At 37.5% G+C, this 23,026-nt stretch overlaps 1 protein-coding gene across 2 annotated transcripts in view; it reads left to right on the top strand.

Moving 5' to 3' along the window:
* shisa6b (shisa family member 6b) overlaps positions 1-23,026 on the top strand; it is a 68,555-nt gene that overhangs the window by 34,263 nt on the left and 11,266 nt on the right. For both annotated transcript variants that reach the window (XM_087794594.1, XM_087794595.1), the window contains one exon: positions 13,638-13,676. In XM_087794594.1, the coding sequence (XP_087650720.1) occupies positions 13,638-13,676 (39 nt within the window). The remainder of the gene's footprint in view (positions 1-13,637; positions 13,677-23,026) is intronic.

The following is a 23,026-nucleotide window of genomic DNA, read 5'->3' as shown; positions in this document are numbered from 1 at the left end:
TGGCTGTCTTCATTCCCTCAGCGAGGAAAGTCACATAGTGCCTGGTCTCCATTTGCAGCTTTATTATACACCTCAATGGACACACTGATTCAGTTGCCAGGAGGTTAATTCTTCACGAAGTTGCTTTTACAATATGACCATGTGGTAAATTAATCATTAATAAACCCGTGTCATTGCTGCTTGATCCTTTCTACATACACAATCAGTTTGACAGATTATTTTCACAGAACAGTGAGATAACATTATTTTGCTTTAAGAAAAAAAAAAAACTAAAAAGAAAAAAGAAGTTAACATTTGCATATCCCCCCATAGATTTAAAGTTTATTGTACACTATAGTAGCACTTAAATAGAGGCTGTGATGATTTAGCAATATTTACATTTGTATTGTCAGAGCAACAAAGCTAGAGTTTTTCGAAACTTTATGCTCAAATTTCTAAATAAAAATAAGTTGATGTCAAGTTTATTGCAATTTATAATAATTAGCTTTACATTAGAGACTTGTCACATATGAACACAAATATGATGGGATAATATTTTCAGTAGTGTTTGCTTGAGTATTGAGCAGATGGCACAATCTGCTAAATAATCAATCACTATTTTCAACAGATGTTCTATCAAAACCTCACGTCATTTTTAAACTGAAGTTTCATGAAGTTTCATCAGCCCATCACTAGTAATTACAAACTACTTATTCAAGAACATGTCACATGCGGTTGTAGAAGGACCCAAACGTGGACAGCACATCCGTAAAAAAAACATTTAAAAAATAAGAAGCGTGATTATTTCTTGATTCAAGTTTAGCGGCTGGAAGGTGTGAGAGTGTTTTCAGTGCAAGGAGGAGGTGTCACTCAGGTGACTGCAGACAGGTGCGGTAGAGATGACACATAAATTTGATTTTAAGCTTGCAGTTAAAGAAACTGGCTTCAAAACCTGAGCCATGTTTATATTTACAATAGTAATTATATATGATTTACTACTTACTTACTATGTTATTAAGTTCACTATTCTATTTATCTTGTATCCTAAACATTCCACTCTGTAGGGTTTAAAACACTATAGAAAGTATGAGAAATAAAAAAGTTTCATATTGCTGCTTTAGGTCATTTAGACCACAACATTTAAACTGGAAAAACTGAATTACTTTTAAGTTTACTGAATTAAATATTCAAACAAATCAATAATGTTATTGTTAATTAAACGTCTAAACAGGAGCACTGGCCTTTTTTCCCCTCACCGTTTGCAGATCAATATTTCTGAGTAAAACATTGCAGCATTGTCGCAATTGAAACCCAACCAGAGATAAATTCACCTGAGAGCATTCAGTTTAAAACGACGTAGAGACGGCAGTGGAGAGAATGCCTGCAAACAACTTCATTAAGTCTGATCTCAAACGAGACACTTTCAGCATTTTAACCGTTTCCCCCTCAGTTGTGTTTATAATCCTACGGAACATGGCATTATTTAGTTAATGCTTTAATGAATTGTTGCTCCAAACTGCATCTGACATGCCGGGGCTCCCTCGTGAACTCCATTGACTGAAGTGGTTTATGTGGCAGATGCAGTAAATCAAGGGCGGCAAGAAGATATTAAATGTAACCAGAAAGATGGGCCACGCTGCTGCTGCAGTACCCCAGAGGAAATCTCTCATAAAACCGTAACGGCTTCAGAAGCAGGATTTGTAAAGGCATATTGACTGCTAGCGTTTTGACTCGATTAGCTTTTGGCTGTATACCTGAGTGTTGGTTGATGCAATCCTATTTTAATTAATTACTTTTAGTAAAAGCTCAATTTGCTTTCTTTGATGGGATTAAAACGTAATTGGAGGGAGTTTGTCACCGATTCACGAAGCACGTGGGAGGCTTCGTTAAAGGGACTGACCAAGGGCATGGCCTATTTCCGAGGGCACCATGGTTGAATTGACTAACAAGCCCATCTAATGGTCTCACCCCTGGCTACTCTCTCATGCTCCATTTCTGAGACTCTAAAGTAAAATAAATTAATCCTCTCAATTAGATTCGACACAGTACATGGCAAAAGATATAAAAGATACATATAAAAATGAACAAAAAAAGAATTGGAATGGATCTTTGAAGTCACTCTTTTAATCATTAAATAGGGCATAACTAATGCACTCTAATTTGGTCTAATTGTTTGAAGCAAGAATATGTCCATGATATTGTCGTAGTCTACATTTTGAGCTTTAGTTTAGATTTATATATTTAACTGTTTTATTGACATGAAGTTGGTTTGGTAACAATTATTATTTTATCCTACAAAACTGAGGCATTTATTGAATCTTAGTTACAACCTTCAACAAGCTTCTTTTGTTCTATTTTAAGTTGTGGAATCCCTGACTTACTCACATGTCTCAAACATTGAAGTCTTCCTCTCCAAGATGCAGTAATTCCCTCGTCATGACCATGTTTTTAACGTATTACTTTATAAAGTTCTGCCTCGTCTGGAATCTCGGTGAATGAGAGGCCACAAGAAAGGAGCCCGTTGAGACGTAAAAATGGCTTCACTCCTCCTCCAGCCAGCTATAATCCGACCAAGCTTTGTTTATACTTGGAGGTAGAGACTTCCCGGGATTGATGATGCATGATGACAAACGCCGATGCCCGACCAATTACTGCAGAGTGGGTGTGGTTATGGTATACAATCTGGGTTTATTTAAGAGACACTTAAATCAACACATCAGTTGCTCTTTAATGAAGCAAATCATAACAACAAAGGAATGCAATTTGATCAAAATCAAATAACTTCAAGGTTTAAGCTTTAGACCAGGCTATGAGCATTTTCTTTCTCACCGTCAAAGTGGTGTTTGTCTGGCATTAGTTAAAGGGTCACACCACCAGTATATCACTGCTTCTGGCACGCTGGATGAAAGCAACTGTCAAGGTTAGAGAAGACAAATTCCTCCTCAAACATGTCTGGAATTGAACACAATGGCATTTAAGAGCTAGAATGTGACTCCATGAAAGCTTTCCAGCCTGCGTTCGGCGTCGCCTGTCCGTCCCCTGCACCGCTTCATTGGCTGAAATGCTGATTGATATGATTCTCACAATCTGTTTTTTCCCCCCTTATTGATTGAGTCCGGGCAATTGCGGATCAGTGTTGTAGCAAAGGTAACCGGACTCTACCTTGAGTCACACGGGCATGAGCCGAGGTGTCAGCTGCTAGGCCTACTTATCACCTGATGCTGTGAGTAATGGCCATGAAAGCAATCACGGCGGGAATGCATCATCCCTGCACACCCTCGATCTATCAATCTGACTCGCTTTCATTTGACTGAAACGCATGCCAGCTTGAAATATGACACTTTGTCAAAGGCAGTGCGCGCACATTGGCTCGGGAACTGCAGAATGTAATAATTAAACTAACTCACAAAGACTTGTCATATTTCATCTATTGACATGGACGTGGTGTGCATTTATGAATTTGCTAAGCTGTTTCCCTCTGTACACATTTCATGCTCAGCCCCGATGCATAATTACAATGCTTCACCGGTTCATACAGGGTTACAATCTACTAACAGTAATTTTCCACTTCAGTCATTTTTCAATTTGTTTCCCCACATGATATTAGCGGCATGATGGCTGAAGACCAAAGAAATGCCTCGGTCGCACACCATCAACACACTATTTGTCTGGAAGTTTGACGTGTTTCACCCAAACAAAGGCTACATGCTGTAGTCTACGGCTGACAAATCGCCATGTTGCTTTGCAGGCTCAACCTGTTCCTTGCTTTTCTCCTCAAATGTGCCATGTCTGGAGTTTAATGGTGGCACAGATGGAATTTCACAGCGCTGAAACGTTTCCTGTCGGCACAGCAATCTTCACACCGGCCCTGTCCTTTAAAGAGCCTCTTAATTATACAGCAGGTTGGGAGTCCCGACAGGTGCCACCGATATTTTTACTTGAATCACGGTGTTGAGTAAAAATAGCTGAACAAGATTTCTTAAGTGATGTCTTTTGGTCCAACAGGCTTTTTTTTTTAAATGGTGATTTCCATACGGAGTCGCTGAAAAAGAAAGAAAAGATAGAAAATATTCTAAAAACAAAAACCTATTTTACCTAATTATTATATTTCACCTGATTTAAGAATTGTGTTGACTATTGTGAATTATTTTCTGAACTAATGCAGGTATATGGTTACTGGTATATGCCAAGTTGTTAAACTAGTTGATCAATTATTTAAATGAATGAACAAACTCTGACTTTGGAGTTAGGTGGGGTTTTAAGCGACAGGTAAAAACAATACATAATATGCATCATGATAAAAACAGCATATTTTTTGTATTATGTAGGGCTAGCTGAAGTACTGCAAAAAAGAGTTCCAATACAAAGGACATATTTGATTGTCCCTTTAACATGTTTTAATGCGCTATTCCAAAGATTCATTCTGAGTTTTGTTTTTTCATTATACTCACTTTTTTATGGTGTTATACTCTGTAATATGCTATTAAACTCATTTATAATAATATGGGAGTAGTTAGCGCACAACCATTTCCAAGCTCTTGTTTGCATATGAATATTGCTAAAAACTAAAAATCATCTTCGTCCACAAAGAAGTTCATGGCGTTTATTTAATAGATACAAGATTTCTGGCTTCAGACGAAAATTGCATCGTCATCCAGATGTATTCTTGTTCACTCAGATTTGATTACAGAGCACTGATTTAAATTGAACTAAATCTCAAACCAATGTGTTACGCCTCCACAAAGACAAACAAGTTTGTAAGAGTGATTTTTGCAAATCAAATGCTTCTAAATAGTGTTTTCTGTCTTTCTAGCTTGTGATAAAAAGAAAGGTATAAACTGCTCTAAATAGCACTGAGGATGAAAACCTGTGGCACCATTTCTAACTGTTAATTCAGCTACTTTGAACAGCTGACTATTCTCAGTAGAAAGCCTGCAGCCGGTGGCTCCACACTTAATCTCAATGACTTTATTAAGCCATTACCATGAGTCCCAGCATGCCGTACCAACAGCAATTAAAATGTGACAGAAAAGAACGCTATCCCTGGTACACACAGGATCTACTTTTCTAGATCTAACAAGACATGTCAATAACAGCGAAGGTGGATTAAATGCCCCCCATCGATATCCAGATCTTGCCCACTCAAACCTGTTTACCTTGAAGTATTATTGGCAGGAATACTTTGGAATGACCCAGGATGAATTAGTGACTGTTGAAGAGTTTCCGAAGATAAATACAACTCAAGGGTACCTAAGGAAACTTGTTATTTGTCGTAATATTCACCAAATATTAAATAACATTGCACATTCCTTCTCTCATCGTCATTTAATAGTCAGTAGTAAACCATAATGAATCGTCATAAAATATTTAGTATCTGCTTAATACACCACAAGGAAGGATCAGTCATAAGCATTCGTGGAGATTTGATGAAGACTTTCTGTCAAATTGTGTGTTTATGTCCACAGATGGACTGGCTTTTCAGACTGTTTTCCACTTCTCTTATAATGTTGACTCGGATAAGCTCCTGCTAGCTTTGCTTGCTTGGATAAGAATTTGTGGAACAATGAGTTTTGTATCGGATTAGCGCATTTTTTTCAAGATTCAGTAAATCTACTGTGAACCTGAATAAGCTCTTACAACTCATGTATGTTTTATCGAACTCAAGCAGGGATAACTTTCACATCCGAAACAGAAATATGGGATTTCAAGTGAGACAATGGAGACTATTTTATTCAGACATTTTCTATTTTAATATGTACGTCCACTGAATTAAATACTAGGTTTTACAGCTGTGTCCACATCAATGTCAATTACCTTGAACAACAAGTTCAGATCACTGCCAAGCAGCACATTTCCACCCATAATGTGATTTTCAATGTTGCCCTACATTTAAAGCTCACTCTTGATGGGCTGATGGTCTCCAATGAGAGTGCCAGTTGCCACGCCAGAAACATGTTGGCAAGCCTCTAACACTCTTTTTTAAGCAACTCTGAAACAATATTGAATGAAGTACAACACAGTTTGGCAAGACCGCCATAGAAGATTTATTTATTTATTTGATCACATGCAGTTTTTTATTATTTGAATTCCTATTCTTCTAGACAAATATTGTTTTGGTTTTATTTAATAGATTTTTTTTCAGCAAATAAAGTAAAACAAAGATGATTATAACACTAAGATAAAAAAATGATTGACTTGACAAACAATACAACTTAATGAAAAATTAATAAAATGATTGTGTTTAAAGATAGAGACACTCAAGACAATGTTCAAGCTACACTCATATTATATAAACTAAAACAGTTCATAGTGAACCAAAATTAACAAGTTTGGTGACAAATATACTTTTAACAGACAGACAGATGCCCCAAAAACACAGCCTTCTAAGTGGAGTTAGATACTTATTTAAATATAATGATTTTTTTAATGAAATGCACATTTATGCTGACAAAGCTACTAATTAGAATCACCAGTTAATGACGCAAGCCTCAGAGTTCAGGTCAACTGCACCGATACCAGACTGTGCCAAAAAATAAGAACTGTAATAGTCTTTATCTATATATTGTTTGAATCCTGCTCTCAAGTATTAATGCAGGGTTACCAAAAAGAGTCAGCCTACAGGGAAAATCAAAGAGCAGAAAAGGTCTTCAACATTTCCCCCAGACTAGTTTATATTCATAAGACACTTCTGTCTATTCTTTCAATGTCCAACCTTAAGGCGGGGGAAAGGAAAATCTAATTTTCAATGAGTATGTCAGAGTTTGAGACCGGCTATGTGCGTGCTCTTTTATTTAAACACATTTTAATTCAAAAATTCTCCACGCTCATGTCACTGCCTACTCCTGTTTCATGTCTAGAAAAATGCTAATTAAAATTGCAAGTGCAGGTCTTCCCCCTCCCCCCCTATGTAGACGTAAAGAACGCTTTATCTCCACAAATGACTGACAGTCAATTATTAAAAAAAACCTTTCCATTTTCTCGTTTTTTCATGTGCAAAGGCTGTCCACCCACATTCTCCTTCTTTGTGCAAACTATTGTTATGTTTCAGTTATTACATTTAGTATTAAAACCGTCTGTAATGAGTGTCGACGGAAGCCATGGCTGAGTCTGATTGTGCAGCGGAATGAAGACAAGAGAGAATTTATGTTCAGTCACAGGTGTTCAAAATGGTCGACTGAGAGATACAGTTGGTGAGCTTGGAGACGTGACTTTGGACAGAAATCCCTGTTTCTGGATGTGCCTGAAGAACAGGCTACTGTGCATCTTAAAATATCCGACTGAACATGAACATGTTCAAAAGACCAGTTTGCAATCTTTTCCTGTCATAACAGCAAGTCATGTCAGTTTCATGTCAGTTGTTCTTTCAATAAATTGGACAGAGCAGAGTCACTCGGTGTCACGACAATGAGAAAAAAGCAATTTTTCTTAACCTATGCTTGAGGCAAGTCAATTGCTTTTTTTTCTGATATGGCCTTCTCAGAGTAGAGCTGATGTTTTTTGATTTTGACTGACACGAGTCACAAGTGTTTTGAACAACTGGTCCTGACCTCAGTTTGAATGGCTGGACGTGGGCGCATATATGGTCTGTTAAATCTATTGATTATTGACACAGTAAGTGGCATTAGGAGAATACATACCGAATGAGTTGGCCTTAAATACTGCAGCATGAAAAGATGGATATTATATTACAAGGTTGTCTGTGACAAAATAGTTTCTGATGAATGCACAATTCCTAGTTTTTTAATAGTACACTAATTAAACATGTCAAGATTTCTTGGTTAGCTATCTGATTTTGTGGAAAACCTCTAAACACAGATGGCCCTAAGTCACGGAAGTTAATAGCATCAGTGATTTTGGAAGGTTTTCTGTAAATAAGCACATTTCAATTTGTTCATTGTTGCCTCATCGATTAAGTTAGGAAGGAAAATGTATCAGGATTTCTCTAGCTTTCCTACCTTTTTTCTAACATACCTGAACATCGCGGTGTTCATCCTTCAAAAAAATAGTCGTCATCCAAATTTGTCTTTTATTCAATAACAAGGGTAGGAATAAATGTCTGTTGTTAACATTGAAGAAAATTAGGATTTAAACTGAACTATAAACACAAATAGACTTCCAGTGTTAACCTGTTCTCTTAAAGGAGACCATCATAAGAACTTGCTCTGGCATCACCACATTATTGAGTGTAGACTAAAAGGGCTACTTCTTCAAACACAAGAAGGTCAGTTATCTTTCATTGCTTGTGGGAGAAAAGTTTTTTTTTTTTAGAAAAAAAAAAAGGTTATTTTTTCTGAGCTGCCTTTCGTCTTCTCTTCTGTCCTGCAGCATAATCCTCCGTAACGAGCTCTTGGACAGGAGATGAGATATGATTCTTGGAATTAAAACAGCATTTTGACTTTGATCATCCAGTAGAGTGTGAAACGCTGGAATAAGACTCTCCCTTCTTCATGGAAACTCTTACTCCTTAATCTCTTTCTCACTCTCTTTCTATCGGAGCTTGGGGGAAATTGCTGGATGCGATGAAGGGTTAATCAAGAAAGGTTGTTTTTTTTTTTTCTATAAAAAGTGAAGAAATAATTTAGGCAACTCCCTACTCTGGTTTTGTTAATCGCGTCACGATCGGCTTTCATGCTTGACAATCCCTGCCCCTGAACCACTTTGGCATAAATATTTAAGATCTCACTCCTAGGCACTTCCTAAACAATCACCAAAGCTGCCATACACATGATTATATTCTCTTGCTGCTTAAGTGGACTCAAAATACATTCACTTTTCTTCTGAACCCATTTTTTTTTCCATTTCATTACTCACTAATTTTCACAGTCTTAACAGCAGTCAGGAGAAATTCTCACGCAAAGGCTCTGTTCCTATGAGCGGCGAGTACAAAGCAATGTTTTCAGAAAGCCGTTTAAGATGTTTTCATCTAACATAGAGTGTAACATAATGCAATACAACGCTGTTATGTAATCAGCTTTCGCAGTGACTGATAATCCAATACACCCGGCAAGGTAGTTCTGCTCGTTGTGTTGGGATGAGAAACAAATCACACGTAGGTTACAGAATATTGTACCTGGTGATTTGCAACAGGTACACTAAGACACGTAGCTTCCTGCCAAATGACTGGATAATATGCTAATGTAATGATAAACAACATTAGCCGCCACCATCCTGCAAGGTGCTGATTATAGGGAAAGAAGGAACAGAAGCATTGATGAGGAAGAAAAACAGTCTGAAAAGTCAGATTGGAATTATAAAGTATTTGTTGACATTTTATCTCAATGCTTGGATGCACATGATGGGAGATGTTGGCCTTTATAATCATCCATTTGTTTCCCTTTCATAACACTCATGTACTTCCACAATTCAATAAATGTAGATGAGTTTCTTTTCTCGTCGTCCATAAATTATCACTTTCAACATCAGAACAAGTACGAGACGTGCTTTGAAAATGTTCTTTCTAAATATTGAAGGTTCTGGAGGACGGTGTCAGACATATTGACTACCAAAACGTAACGTGTATGTATGTATGTGTGAAGCATCTTCTATTATGCAGGACTCCAGCACAAATCACCCGTCAGTCCTTGTTTACCCTCTCGCCTCGCAACACAGTGCATGTAAGACAGATTGGACAGCCTGAGGACAGTTTGGCCTCAGTTTGTGTTGATCATTATGATCCTGCTCCCAACAGTGCTTTACAGACCAGACCATGTGCACACTCGATGCTCCCAGATAATGCCAGTTGTCCACTTATTCCTCTTACAAAAAAGTGAAAATAAAATCTATATTCCTCATATGTTCAAGGAGGATTGAAGTAAATAAACCTCCTCAAATGTTGGTAATGAGTACATTGTTTTAAAAAGTAAAAATGACTTTTGTTTTGTTCAAAACCAACTATCGGCTCATCACTCAAAGGGATTGAGCCACAGTGTGCAAGACGCAACAGTTGCAAAACATATTGCAAGTGTCGGGTCATTTGTCAAGATTATAGATTATAATAATTCGATATTTCAGTTTTGCTTGTATGCAAGGTACTGCAACTATCTGTGTAAAGAATTGGGAGACACAGAAAATCTCATATGCAGTAGCATTCAGAAACAGGTTTTTATTAATAAATTCCAATTAGAAGCGTATAGGAATCATGGGAGTTTATATATAGCTGTACTATAAAGTAAATACATTGACCAATGAAATTGTAAAACAGAACACAAACAGAACAAAATGGAATGGATAAAAAAGGTTTAATCACAATAGTCAAGTCAAAAAAAATACCCAACAAAAACAAAACTTTTTAACAAAAGCCAAAATAACTTTAGCTAAAGCAAAAAAACACACACGCTGGATAAAATGACAAAAACTATCTTAGGCACAAGGAGGACAAAAATACTAAGAACAACAAAAAATAAAATCTACAGAGAGAACAGAGAGCGTACATAGCAGGGAGTGACGATTATAATCTGGTGCCTGTTGCTGCAGGAGAGGTGGCTTTAAGCTGTTGCTGAGATGGTGATTGCTTGACAAGTTGCAGCTGCTGTCAGAGCAACAGGCGCCATTGACTCAGACAAACAAAACATGACAAACATATTCAACGTGTAATTATTGCAAATTTTAACAGAAAAAATAATAACTGAAGATTTAAATTTGATTAGGGCTTAATGTTGTCTTCCTAAAATGTGGAATCAACTCATTTAATTAGATAATGTGCAGAAAGGTTCAAATTATTTTGAAAGGGGAGAGAACAGTGGCAATAATCTCCAACTTTCTACACTCAGTCAGTGTGATTTAAGCAATGGGTGCCAAACAAATAGCTGCTATGAATTTCCATCCATTACAAAGCTTTGATTATTATTTTTCAAACATTCCCTTGCATGAACCTTTAGAAGTGCAATAGTATAAACAACTTCATTTTAAAGAGAAAGTGATTTTAAATTGCTCTAGGTATCTAGTCATAATTAAGTGTCGGAAGATAGATTAAAAATGATGTTACTGAATCATCAAGCGTGTCTGCTCACGTTGATCAACTACTTACAGATATTCTAGTCAGTCTAAAAGCACAGAAGACGTTTTAGAAATGAAGTTAAAATCACTGTTAAGAGATTAAATATCGCTGCTGCACATTTAAACTGGATACTGTATACTTAATAATGGATCATACACATGTTGAGATTATCAATATTATTGCTAAATCTACGCTGAAGAAAAAATACAGACTTTTTTAAACTTTGTTATTTTTGACTCATGTAGTAGAACTCTCTATGCAGCTTTGACTGGACGACCTTTCTGGAGAGGAGTCAAAATGTTCGATCAGTGGGTCGGAGACTGTTTTTATATAAAGTACTGAGAGACTAACCAGTAGCATAAAACAAGAAACACAACAAGACTCCTTATTTTGCTTTAGAAAATACTACAGTGTGGCGGGCACTGAGGGTTTTATAGTGTGTATGTAGAGCATTTGAGCTCTCTCTGATCCATCGCACTGTTAAATAAAGACCTTGATTTGTACCTCGTCTCTGCGTTCCTCGTCTTGCCACAATAGGAACTTTAAAGGAAAATAGCTTATTATTGGCTCATGCTGAACATTGGGCATTCTACAAACATTAAGGTAGCACTGAAATATTTTGTGTAGTAGAATTGTAGTACTGAGACTAAAAACCTGTAGTTATCAACGAGTAACCAGAGCCACATACATCTCTATACTTAAAAGCAGCTGGAATTGAATTGTAAGCAAATTCATGCAACTAAAGAGTATCACTCAGGCAGACTTACACCAATATAAACCTCTTTAAATCCTAAACACGGTCATATCGTACCCCCTCCACTCTGTTACATGACAAGGAATCCTGCGGGAGAAAAACACTCTCACATATCTATACGTCAGCATTCCGTTATATGTTAAACAAATGTATCAAACGATCAATTCATTATTGGCTCGGGATATGGTCTCAAGGTCATCAGGCAGGAATCTCCAGCAGCTTTACTCGAAGCACTCTTGCGCCGGAGATGTCAATGTTTCCCTGAGGTGCAGTGAGTTCATATTTCTGTGCATCATGAGGTTTGAATAGCCTTAATAAATACACTCATGGCTGCCATAACGCGCTGATCAATACTCCATTATGGGAGCCTACGGCGGCAAAGTGTAAAAAATGGAGTGATTTAGTGGAATTTTAATTTAATTTGCCAATTTAGCGGCTTGCTTCTTTCAGAATCACACACCCATTTGATCCTGAATACCTAAAGAAAAAAAATCTTTGATAATTTTTGGATCCAAAGTCTATTATTGGATGGTTTGGTGCACGTAACCTTGTGCTGACAAACCCTTCAAGCTTCATTTTCTGCTTTAATCTTTTTTACCGAGGAGAGTTGCCTTTAGTCACATTTGATTATTTACTCAATCATTTTGGATCAATAGTAGGGTATGACTCAGCACAACTTTCTTGTATTAACTTCACCTTACTTAGCACCCAAAGCCTTTTGAAAAATCACTTTTTAAATGATTAATAATATTATTTATGCTGTTTGCAAAAGCATTGCATTGCGCTCATCCCTTTGAGCTGCTCTCAAATTAAATCAAGACATTCCTTCACATGTGCAGGATGTCTTCTTCTTCAGTGAAAGTCAAATAACACAAGCCACTGATCGAAACTTCAAATGATTTTGGAGTTGGAACAGGACAGACTTCATTTTAATTTCAAGGCTGACCTATTATACATGATTTTCAGGATAAATTAATAAAAAATTGAATTGTTATCAAAAATCTTTTATTGAATTATCGTTGGGTTACAGGTTGAATTGAGCCGTTTAAATACCGTCCAATAACATAGCTTCGATGAGCCTTTACCTCGACCCGTGACTGTTGTAATTAGATATACAAATGGTAACGACATATATATTATTATCTTAAATGCTTACTCAGCAAAGAAGATGGTCCACACACCGGTGTTAAGCGTCCGTCTTAAGGACACATCGACAAATTTGCAGCCTGGATTGAACCAGCATCTCAGCTATACCGCCCCTCCATACTTATCGTCCATTTGTATAGCATCCCTACGCCTCCGGGTTAAAGGTCAAAACCGATTTGCATATTGGTAAGAGATCGGTGACACATCTGCGTGGGAGGCAGTGGCGATGAGAGGATGATGGCAAATCAATGGAGATGGATCAAAGCACTGCTTGGCTTGTGTCCTGCGGTGTCCAGGCGCTGAAGCAACAGCCAATTTTAACACTCCTTCTTTCTTGTCATTATTGTCTCCTTCTCTCCTTCTGCCCTAATCCTCCCTTTAATCTCTTTACTTCCTCAATGTCACTAGTCGTGCTCTAAAGAACATTAGGTGTGTGTGTGTGTGTGTGTGTGTGTGTGTGTGTGTGTGTTAGACCAAATGAGTCAATACAATCTATAATGGTGTCAGGTGACAGTGTTGTTGATGGGAAGGTAAAAGGAGCAAAATCAATATCAAAGCACTACAACTGTTTTCCACGAGGCCTTTTTTTTTGTTTCTATGTTCATGTCTACCACTGGAGAGAAACACGTACATGTTATTCTAATGTGTTAACATTCCTGCTGTGCCGCTCAAGCGAAGTTCTCTTTCATGTGACTCATTATCTGTTGTGCATCCCTTCAAACCAACAGTCGTATCCAATAACCACTTGGTTTTGTTTTCTAGGAGAAAAACATTGGCCTGCCCGCTCCCAGAGTCACCATGGTAGGGATGGCAGCTTTTATGTCGAAGGCTCAATGTTGCCCCAAACACTTGTGTGTGATTTCTCTCTCTCTCCCTCTCAATAATCTTTAGACCAAATTGAAAAGAGACCGAGTATCTGATCAGTGTCTGGAGGCAGCTTGAACCTCGAGTGTTAATTGTAGTGTCTTCCCTCCCTGTTGACCTTTTGTCCAGATATCTAAACTGTGTATTTTCCCTGACATTTAGCTCTCTTGTCTCTGTGTTGAGCCCATCTGTACAACATGTTCTCTGTGTTTTAGTCTCAGGGGTGTAACAGTGCATGGAGTTTACTTAATGTACTTATATTATATTGAAGCATCTGTCAACGTGTGCTGATGTACAGGATAACAAAGAACAAATACAGCAAACCAGTGGAAGAGAATATTGGCATCTGAAATTAACATTATCTACTTTTTGTGACAAATGAAATCCTTATTTCACTGATGTTTTTTTTTCTTTTAAAGGTATTGTATTTTTTTTATGTATTTTTTATTTTTTTTCATAAAAGTATTTTGAATATCGAATAGTTGGTGACACATGTACTGTTACATTCCTTGAGGGTTTTGTTCAAATCGGTGTGTTGATGTGGGCTAGCCATTGAAAAAAAAGTATTTTTGTTGTTTTTCCACCCAAAGAAATGTGAGCAGACAGTTTTTGTTTTTAAATCAATGACACATTTCTTCAAAACAGATTTATGTAAAGACAAGTGTTTCTTCTTGATGTTTCTTGCAGCTGGCCCACATTGTGTTTTTTAACTATTGTGATTTGCTCTGAACCCAACTGCTCCCATTTCACTTCTTTCTTCTGTCCCCCTTGAAATGTATGTTTTGTAAAATTTCACTGAAGTACTTTTGTGTGTTGCACCGAAAATGACTGTCCTAACTTCTTCGGTGTGCGTGGTCTTCGACTATGTCCGTCTCAGTGGAGAGGAGGGCTGGTTTATGAAGGCATGGATAAAGGCAGTTTTGATGATGTTACTTCTTTTATTTTAAGAAGACATCAGATAAATCTGTGCTTATCCTTGCTAACGATATGCGGACCCTCCTCTTCCTCCTCTACCTCTTCCTCGCCCTCATTGGAAGTCTGCTTTTCAACAATGGAGTCAGTTGGTATGTCTATCATCTGTCGGAGAAAATGGCTTTTCATGAGATTGTTGTTATGATGTTTGATTTTTCCAGAGTTATTACCTCCTGACCTAAAAGAGCGACGTGAAAGCGTACAGGCTCTGTAGGCGCCGCTTCAATAAAATGGATCTCTTATTGCCTCTTAACACGCCGGGTCACACAAGTCGACAGTGGGTTCACTGTGCATCACATTTCAAAATGAACTTGATATCAGATCCATCTCAACCTGCTGCCCTCCTGCATCCCTCCTGACACTATCACTGCACATTTGTCAGCCTGGAGAGGCAGATAATATGTCAAGTTACCATTTGGCCTATGGTGTCTTGTGGGTGATTGTGAGTTATGAGCTAAAGAGCAACAGTTACTGGAAATGAGGATAGAAAAAATAGAAAAGAAAAAGAAGCGGTAGGATTTTACTGTAGGCATAGTGACTCACATACACAACATCTTTGGCTTGAGGAAATCTTTATTTTGTGTTGGCACTGTTATTCAGTGTGTAATATTGACACGAACAACAGAGTTTTAATTGAATGACTAAATAACCTCAAATCTGTGCTCAACATTTTATTGCATTTACATATACACTTTTAAACTACTGTATTTTCACTATGCATACTATTGTCTCTACTAGTACTAGTGCTAATTATTATAATAATAATAACATTAATAATAGACGTAAGAAAATGGTGTCCAACAAATTCTGCAGTTCTTGAACTAAATGCTGCCTTCAGAGCAGATTTAAATTAATTTAAGTACTTATTGAGAAGAGCCTATAATTGCTGTAAAACTTTAATAAGGATGTCAATAAGGATAGTTTAAACAACATACTTCTTATTGAGTGCTTTATCTCATCAGGCAGGACATGCAAAAAATGTTGCAGCAAAAGCTTTTCAGCTACTTCTCAGTGAATTATTTTCTGTGGTTTTCTATGCCAATTATATCCTGCTTATTTCTTTTCAGATGTTTTATTCCGCTTGTGGGCTCATATATTGGGGTTCAACTTTAATTTATGATTTCAAAGGGCAAAGATTTGTTCATGTTATTGTTCTTCTCTATTCAAGTCTATATTCAAGTAACCATTTTTTAGACTTTCTGTAGAATATTGTTCGTCATGTTCTTCTATTTTTATTTTGGGCTTCTTAAACGTAGAATTTGTATCATGTGTATGAATAATAATAACCACCGGTATGAGAGTGTATTGTGTGAGTAATCAAGAAGCTTGGTCAGTACAATAAATCAAATACATAATGGACTTTCTGAAGGTGACTGACACTTATAGCTAAAGTAGGTTAAAGATCAATCTGTTGAACCAGATTGAAGAAAGGTAAGCTAAAATCTTTGAGCTAAAACTCGGACTAATAGTCAAGGTTAAAGCTCAAATTGCCAAGACACTTAACTTTAAGCATTGCGATCAGCATTCCTAGAGTTTCTGCTGTTGGAATCATCTGTGGGTCGTATAGTTCTATCGAGAGGCCGGACGCTTTATCTCCCAGATAACCTGAGTGAATCGAGGCTATAATGGCAGTTAACATTAAGCGGTTAAATGTGAACAGTCTTTGTCAGTTGTTAAATGTCAAGCCCATAGTGGTTTCCCTTTTTCTCATCCTCTTGCTACAAAAAGAGAGCAGGGGCGTACTGGTGTCGCCGGGCTGTCATCCGAGTCAGTGGGAGAGAGATATCCACATTCATACCTGTCACACACACACACACACACACATACACACACACACTGTGGCCTCTGTACCCTCTCCACCACCACCACCTCCTCCACCTCCTCTGGGTCTTTCAAAACTTCAACAGCTCCACTTGGCAGGGCTAATGGGATGGCAGGGCTGTTGGTTTTAGAGAGGCATGTCGTGTGGAGAGTGGAGCACAGAGGCGAGGAAGACTCTAATAGATGTCGGGTGGGTGGTGTGGAGGCAGAAGGCTAGGGGCCTGCTCCGTGGTCACTGGCCCATGCCGCAGTTTTCATCCTAGTGGTCCACCACATCTGCTGTTTTAACACATCTGCTTTTCTGATCTTCCCTTTATCTCATTTTGTGTTGCGCCTGCTGTGTCTTTGTGTTTTAAGGTAGCACTCCCTCCTCCCATCCTTCCGTTTGCACTCCCTGTCGTGTGTCGCAGTCAGATACCAGTGTTTGGATGTAACATCAAGTCCGTTGTCTTTGTGTTTGAAGTATTTCCGGTCTCACCAGCATTTATATCACATCTGCACTTCCAAAGAATATGATATCTGCAAATTCACATCTGCTACATGAAGGCGATGCTGAAGCCGATTTGGAATGAAAATCCTGTATCAACCTCGGTCCAGGAAAGGGAAGATTGAAGACGGTTGACTGAGCCAACACTTTCTTAAAGATGATAAAACCATCTAGTCCAGGATACTTCAGCATTTGAAACCATGTTGAGATTAAACATATTTATTTTTGACTAAACTAATTAATTTTTTAGTGTTGAAGACAAGGATGTTGGCTTCTTTATAATGCAAAATTAAAAGCAACATATTGACTACAAATGAAAGCGTTTATGTTTGCTCAGGCCTTTCCAGGGTTAATGTTTATTACCGAATGTGGACCTTAACACATTTTACTGAAACAAAACACAAAGAGCTCCAAGCAATATAGTGAAACTGAATCCATTGATAAAAGTATATGATATTGGATTTTTGCAAGCATCTAAAAAGGTCAACTCCTTAATGGGGATGTTAAACCACAGGGTTCTTCAACTTTTTGCAACCTCAACATACTCGACACCATGGGCCACCATCAGTTTGGTACACACTTGGAATAACTTAATATATATTATTATGGCTGAGAAATGATTTACCTCTAATACACTAATCAAATTATTGATAATCTAATAAGTACATATGAGGCAAGAATGGAAACAAAGAACAAAAACATAATAAGATGTATGAAAAATATTGCCTGTGGACTATAAGACATTGTTAAATAATCTGCAGATCCTTTAATGAATTGACTGAATTTCATGCTGAAATTGTGCCGCTACAAGAAATGGTCATAAAAATCATAATAAAAAAATAATATAAAATGCAAGTTTCACTTCTAACTGTTTTGTAATAGTTCCCCCTATAGTTTACCCTAAATTCTTCAAATCTACAACAATTCAATATTCTTGCCTTAATCTGCATTCCTTTTGCAAGTGGGTGACCTTCATCGCTGTTGTCAGGCGTGACTTTTGGCAATGCTTGTCGGATGTGACAACTTGTTCATGCTTAAATGTCTGCCCTCCAATGTGTGTTAACAACATTTCGTTGATTTGCCCTTTGGTGGCCACCGACTTAGATACCCTTCCGCTTTTAGATCCAATTACAGTAACACTGGTTAGAATATGTCGTTTTTCAATGGTATTATAAAGAGTTTTCAATTCTGAGCATAAACTGATCGACTTTTATAAGTGATTGAATCATCATAAGAGTGTTAATGTGGGTGTGGAGCTCAGTCATCCAAGAAAGCCTGGGATGATCTTCAGAGTACTCTGTACTGTACTATTCCTCTTTAGAGTTACAGGAAAAAATGTATGTCCACTTTAAGAAAGCAACTGGAGCTCAACTGTCGTCTTCTTCATTTTTGTTAAAAAAGATACACCTAAAGGGTCCATGGTGCTTGTCTGTAATGTCCATCTTGTATTTAAGCCTCAATACTAGAAATTGTTCCGAAATGTTCTTGTTAGCGGAAGCAACTAGGCCTTCAGTGTGAATTTTGCGAATGCAGGAGGATTGTGGGATCTTCCACTACTGACAAAGTTAAACTCAACAGATTTATTTTAAGTTTTTTCAGAAGAATTTCTCATGTTGAGGCTTTAATAGATTACAGGCAAACAGTATTGAGTTATTTGGATGATTTTAAGTGCGTAATTTAGGATTAAGATGTACTATATGAAGTTGGATATATGTTTTTGCCTAATACCCTTAAGAGAAAGGGATTGCTCTGAAAATAATCCCAACTTTTAGTCGACTTTGCAGTAGAAAATGAGAGAAATTTGAATTTTGGCCGAACTATTACTTTAAGAGAAACATGTTAAAAACACTAGCATTGCACCCGGAGTCTCTGTAGTTTTGACAACGCCAGAAAAAAGTGAGAGGAAGTGTCAGGGAGAAGTAGGCCTCTTTGTCACTTGAGTGCTGCCCCAGTAACCAGACCTGGGATAAACAAAGAAAGAGGATGGATGGAGCAGAACAACCATCAATCAGTCATATCAGCCGTCCACATTGGCCATACCAAACACAAAATTACAGCTCAAATTTACAACTGGCAAGCTGTTCAACGGTTTTGACAGACCACGAGTTGCAGGAAATCAATCATCCCCTGGTTTCCATAGTACCTTCCGGCATGCGGGAGCAATTGATCCTGCAAATGCTTAGTTAACCTTGGCTGGCTTTGTTTTGTTGCCACCACAGTGTGCCTCCACACACCTCCCCTGTGTGCTATATGTGAACATGATGTATGGATGTGTGAAGAAAAAAAAAAAAAAAAATCACCACAACAAATGTCAGATTACTGAGTCACTCGCATGCCATCTGGATTCTATTATGCAAACTGGGTACTGAGAAAAGCGCTTATAACAGTCGTGAAATAAAATGAGTAATCAACGGGCAACTGCATCCAGAGGATAACGCCTGAGACCAGCTATTGCTTCCCCCATGGACTCATCATCCGACTGACACCATCTGACAAACACACAGCTGCAGTCATCAACACGGATATAGGCTAAATGTATTTAGCAAGTTAGATTGAGTCCCTCGGTTAACCCTGCAATCTGAAGAAAGTGTCGATCATGATCAGTCACTGAATTAGCGAGTGCCTTTAATCCCATGTTGAAGTAAACGTATCAGAATATGTAGATTTATTTCAATGTGAAGTCATCAGCAAAATAGGATGGACAGTAAAGTTACTTTTATAAAGATAAAAAGTATACTACTTTGGTCTTCCTCTTTCCAACAATGATACATTATGATTGAACTTAAAAATAACAAATTATGTTAGAGAAAGGGAATGTGTTAAGTGCTGTAAACCAAAATCACTTCCCATGACTTAATCTGGCACTCTTAACTCAAATTTTCTAAAAACATTCCACACATTTTCTCCAAACTTTTATTTTTTTCTGGACATTATTTGTTGTCTATAACTCAGTATAATATTTATTATATATGATTATTATCTGATTATTTTGTGTTAAACTAACTAGGCTCTATATCCACTACAACATGACCAGTTTTAAGAAACCATCTGGCATATTTTTACAGCCATATGAAGTCACAATGCTACTTGAATACTATAGAGCTGTATTGTATACCAGCATGTGATACTACAAGAAGAAAAAAAATTGTATTTAATTTCTGCTGTATTCATTGATTGATCAGTAATGTCTGAAAGGCATTTTAATTTTTGAAAAAAGCCACATTTTTTCAAAACATTAGCCTGACTCTTGTTTCTGTCATGTTCCCTCAAAAATAAGCAAGATATGAGAACTTAAAAAGCAAACTCTACATGGAGCCATCTTGCTGCAGAGAAACCTGATCCATAAAATAATGTAGACATTAAACTCGTCCATGTGGCAAAAATAAGGCCTCTTGTTTTATACCATTACTTTCATGTAATTGATGGAGACATTTTATGTATACTTAAACATGCTGATACTGATCAAAGTAAGGAATTGGCAGTGGGGGTGTCGTCCCTTAATGTAGCCAATGTCAGCTATCTGAAATACACTCATAAGTTATACACATACTCAAAATACAACTCTAGGTCAAGTGACACTGAAATTAATATGTTTAATAATCCTATATTTTTATAAGGGACCGATAAAGATGTTCAGCACCCAGAACAGTAACAGTAGGAATATCTCATTCCTAGTAATCAATGGCATTGAGGTGACATTTGTTGGCCACCAACATGACCATGAATGTGTATTGGAACGAATTTACCTGCAACTGTAAATATTGCTAATTGTGACTCTGTGGCCATTACTGCTTCCTTCTTTTTCAACATCACTGTCTTTGACAAGGTTACCAGAAAATAATCCCCAAAACAAAGTGCTGAACAGCATTAGTAATGTTCAAGAATGAACAATCTACTAATTATAATGATTATATTGTCTTCTTGACAAAATATAACCTGAAATTTGTAAAAATGTTTCGACATATTTTCAGTTCCATCCACCAAACAAACAATGGAGCTGGTGACTAATGGTCTGTCCTGGCAGCTTCACCTTTCACTGTCAACTATTTAATCATTGACAAACAGCTTTGCTTCACGGTTTTAGGGCAACAGTAGATTTGTCTGTGTAAATGAAAGTTATTTTCCAGGGTCAGCAGGCGATGGTTTGGAGAATGATGTCCGGCTCTGATGTGAGGGCTTACTCGTGCAGGGTCTTGGTCTTGACCAGAGCTAATTAGTCCCTAGATTACAGAAAGATTGCTGAATGCAGCTGTCCCGGCACTTAATGAGCTAAAAGTTTTATGCTTCCACTCCGGCTCCGGCTGTCTCTTCGGACACCAGGCTTTCGAGTGGAAATCACCAGATTGAGACAAAAGTTCTTGAAGAGTAGTGGTCCATGTCTGGATTCTTATCAAGCACTTTTTAAACTTTTTAATGATGAGGTATGGTTGTCATCGACAAAGAAGTATTCTTGTATAGTCCCACAACTTTTGCATTGTTAGAAGCCCTCATTTCTCCAACAAGAACCCACAGAAGCATTTACTGCTTGCACTGTTTATAACAGGGATCTTCGCAAATCTGCCACATAATGGCATAGATTATTTAGTCGAGGCTTTTGTTTACACTTTTGAGTAGCAGTTTTTTTATTATCCCAAATATCACATACAGACATATGACAAAACTTTAAAGGGTAACTAATGTGTTGATTTGAGTGTGTATAAATTGATCTTGGTCCTCTATTGTATCATCAGTATGTGTCCGTTTGTACGAAACTCTCTTTTCATTTAAATATTTGCATTAGAAAATGTGCTTAAACCTTTTTCTGGGATAACCATAACCACTCCCACTCTGATATTAGTGGTCAAGCATCAAGGTTTCTTATCGCCTGTCATCAATCGCTGAATTCTCCCCCTCTAAGAGATTGGGGTTGTATAAGAAAAGCGGGGTGTGATTACAGCAGGCTGGAAGTCCATTGTTATGTCGTAATGGTAACCTCGTAACCGCTCGTTCGCCGAGATTTCAGATGGGGAAGAACTTTATAAAGTAATAAGTTCAAAACATGGTCATGATGAGGGACTTACTGCATCTTGGAGAGGAAGACTTTAACATTTGAAACATGTAAGCATGTTAGAAGAGTTGGAGTTTCACATGAGTTGCCCTTTAAACTCTTGTTTTGTAGATATTATGGTGGATGGCTGATACATGGTTTGATGGTTGTCACAGCCGACGTGTGTTTGTATCAGAATAAATTGAACATATCCGGCTTAGACGCCTGTGAACTGAATACGCACTACTTTGTGACTCACCGTTTAGCATTTGAATGAACGAAAAGTGATGAAGGAACACACTCAGAGACACATCCCATCCATCTCCACACACTGAGCAAATATTGAAAGGCATGATGGGAGCGCACTGGGCCTTCCTCTCCTCTTTGTGACATATGTAGATGGATGTTTCAGCAGTTGCCACTAATGTATTTTTAAACAGGCACCACAGCAGACAGAAAATGAACGCCACACTTCACAACACGGTCTCTATCTACCTGTTTCTCTTTACTCTTTCTATAAAGTCATGTTCGATCTCACATTGTAAAGAAAGAGGTCAATCTCTCACTGAGGGTTCCGAAAAAAAATTACACAAACACCTCTGCATTCATTGAACAGGAGACAACAGCATTACTTATTTTTGGATTGGATAAATATTTTATTTGCAAGGTATAAGACACAAATCGCAAACGTAACATCATTTTTTAACAGTGTAAAATATTTTGTAACCATGAAATTATTATCACATTGAATACTGTAGGAATATGGGTTGGCAAAATCAAACCTTATCAAATCGTAATTATATTTCATAAATATTCAACTAATGTTTTAAACCACATGGTTGAAAACCTATAATTCATAAAATAGATGTTTGTGATTGATGTATTTGATACAGGTTATCACTTGAATAATGAATGCTATTAATGCACATTTCACTTTACTTTAGATGTTTTCTTTTCAATGAGAAGATTAGAGAGGAATTA

The sequence above is a fragment of the Callionymus lyra genome, chromosome 6 (genome assembly GCF_982586985.1).
Source record: "Callionymus lyra chromosome 6, fCalLyr1.hap1.1, whole genome shotgun sequence".
NCBI lineage: Eukaryota > Metazoa > Chordata > Actinopteri > Syngnathiformes > Callionymidae > Callionymus > Callionymus lyra.
This window is presented reverse-complemented; position numbering and strand designations above follow the sequence as displayed.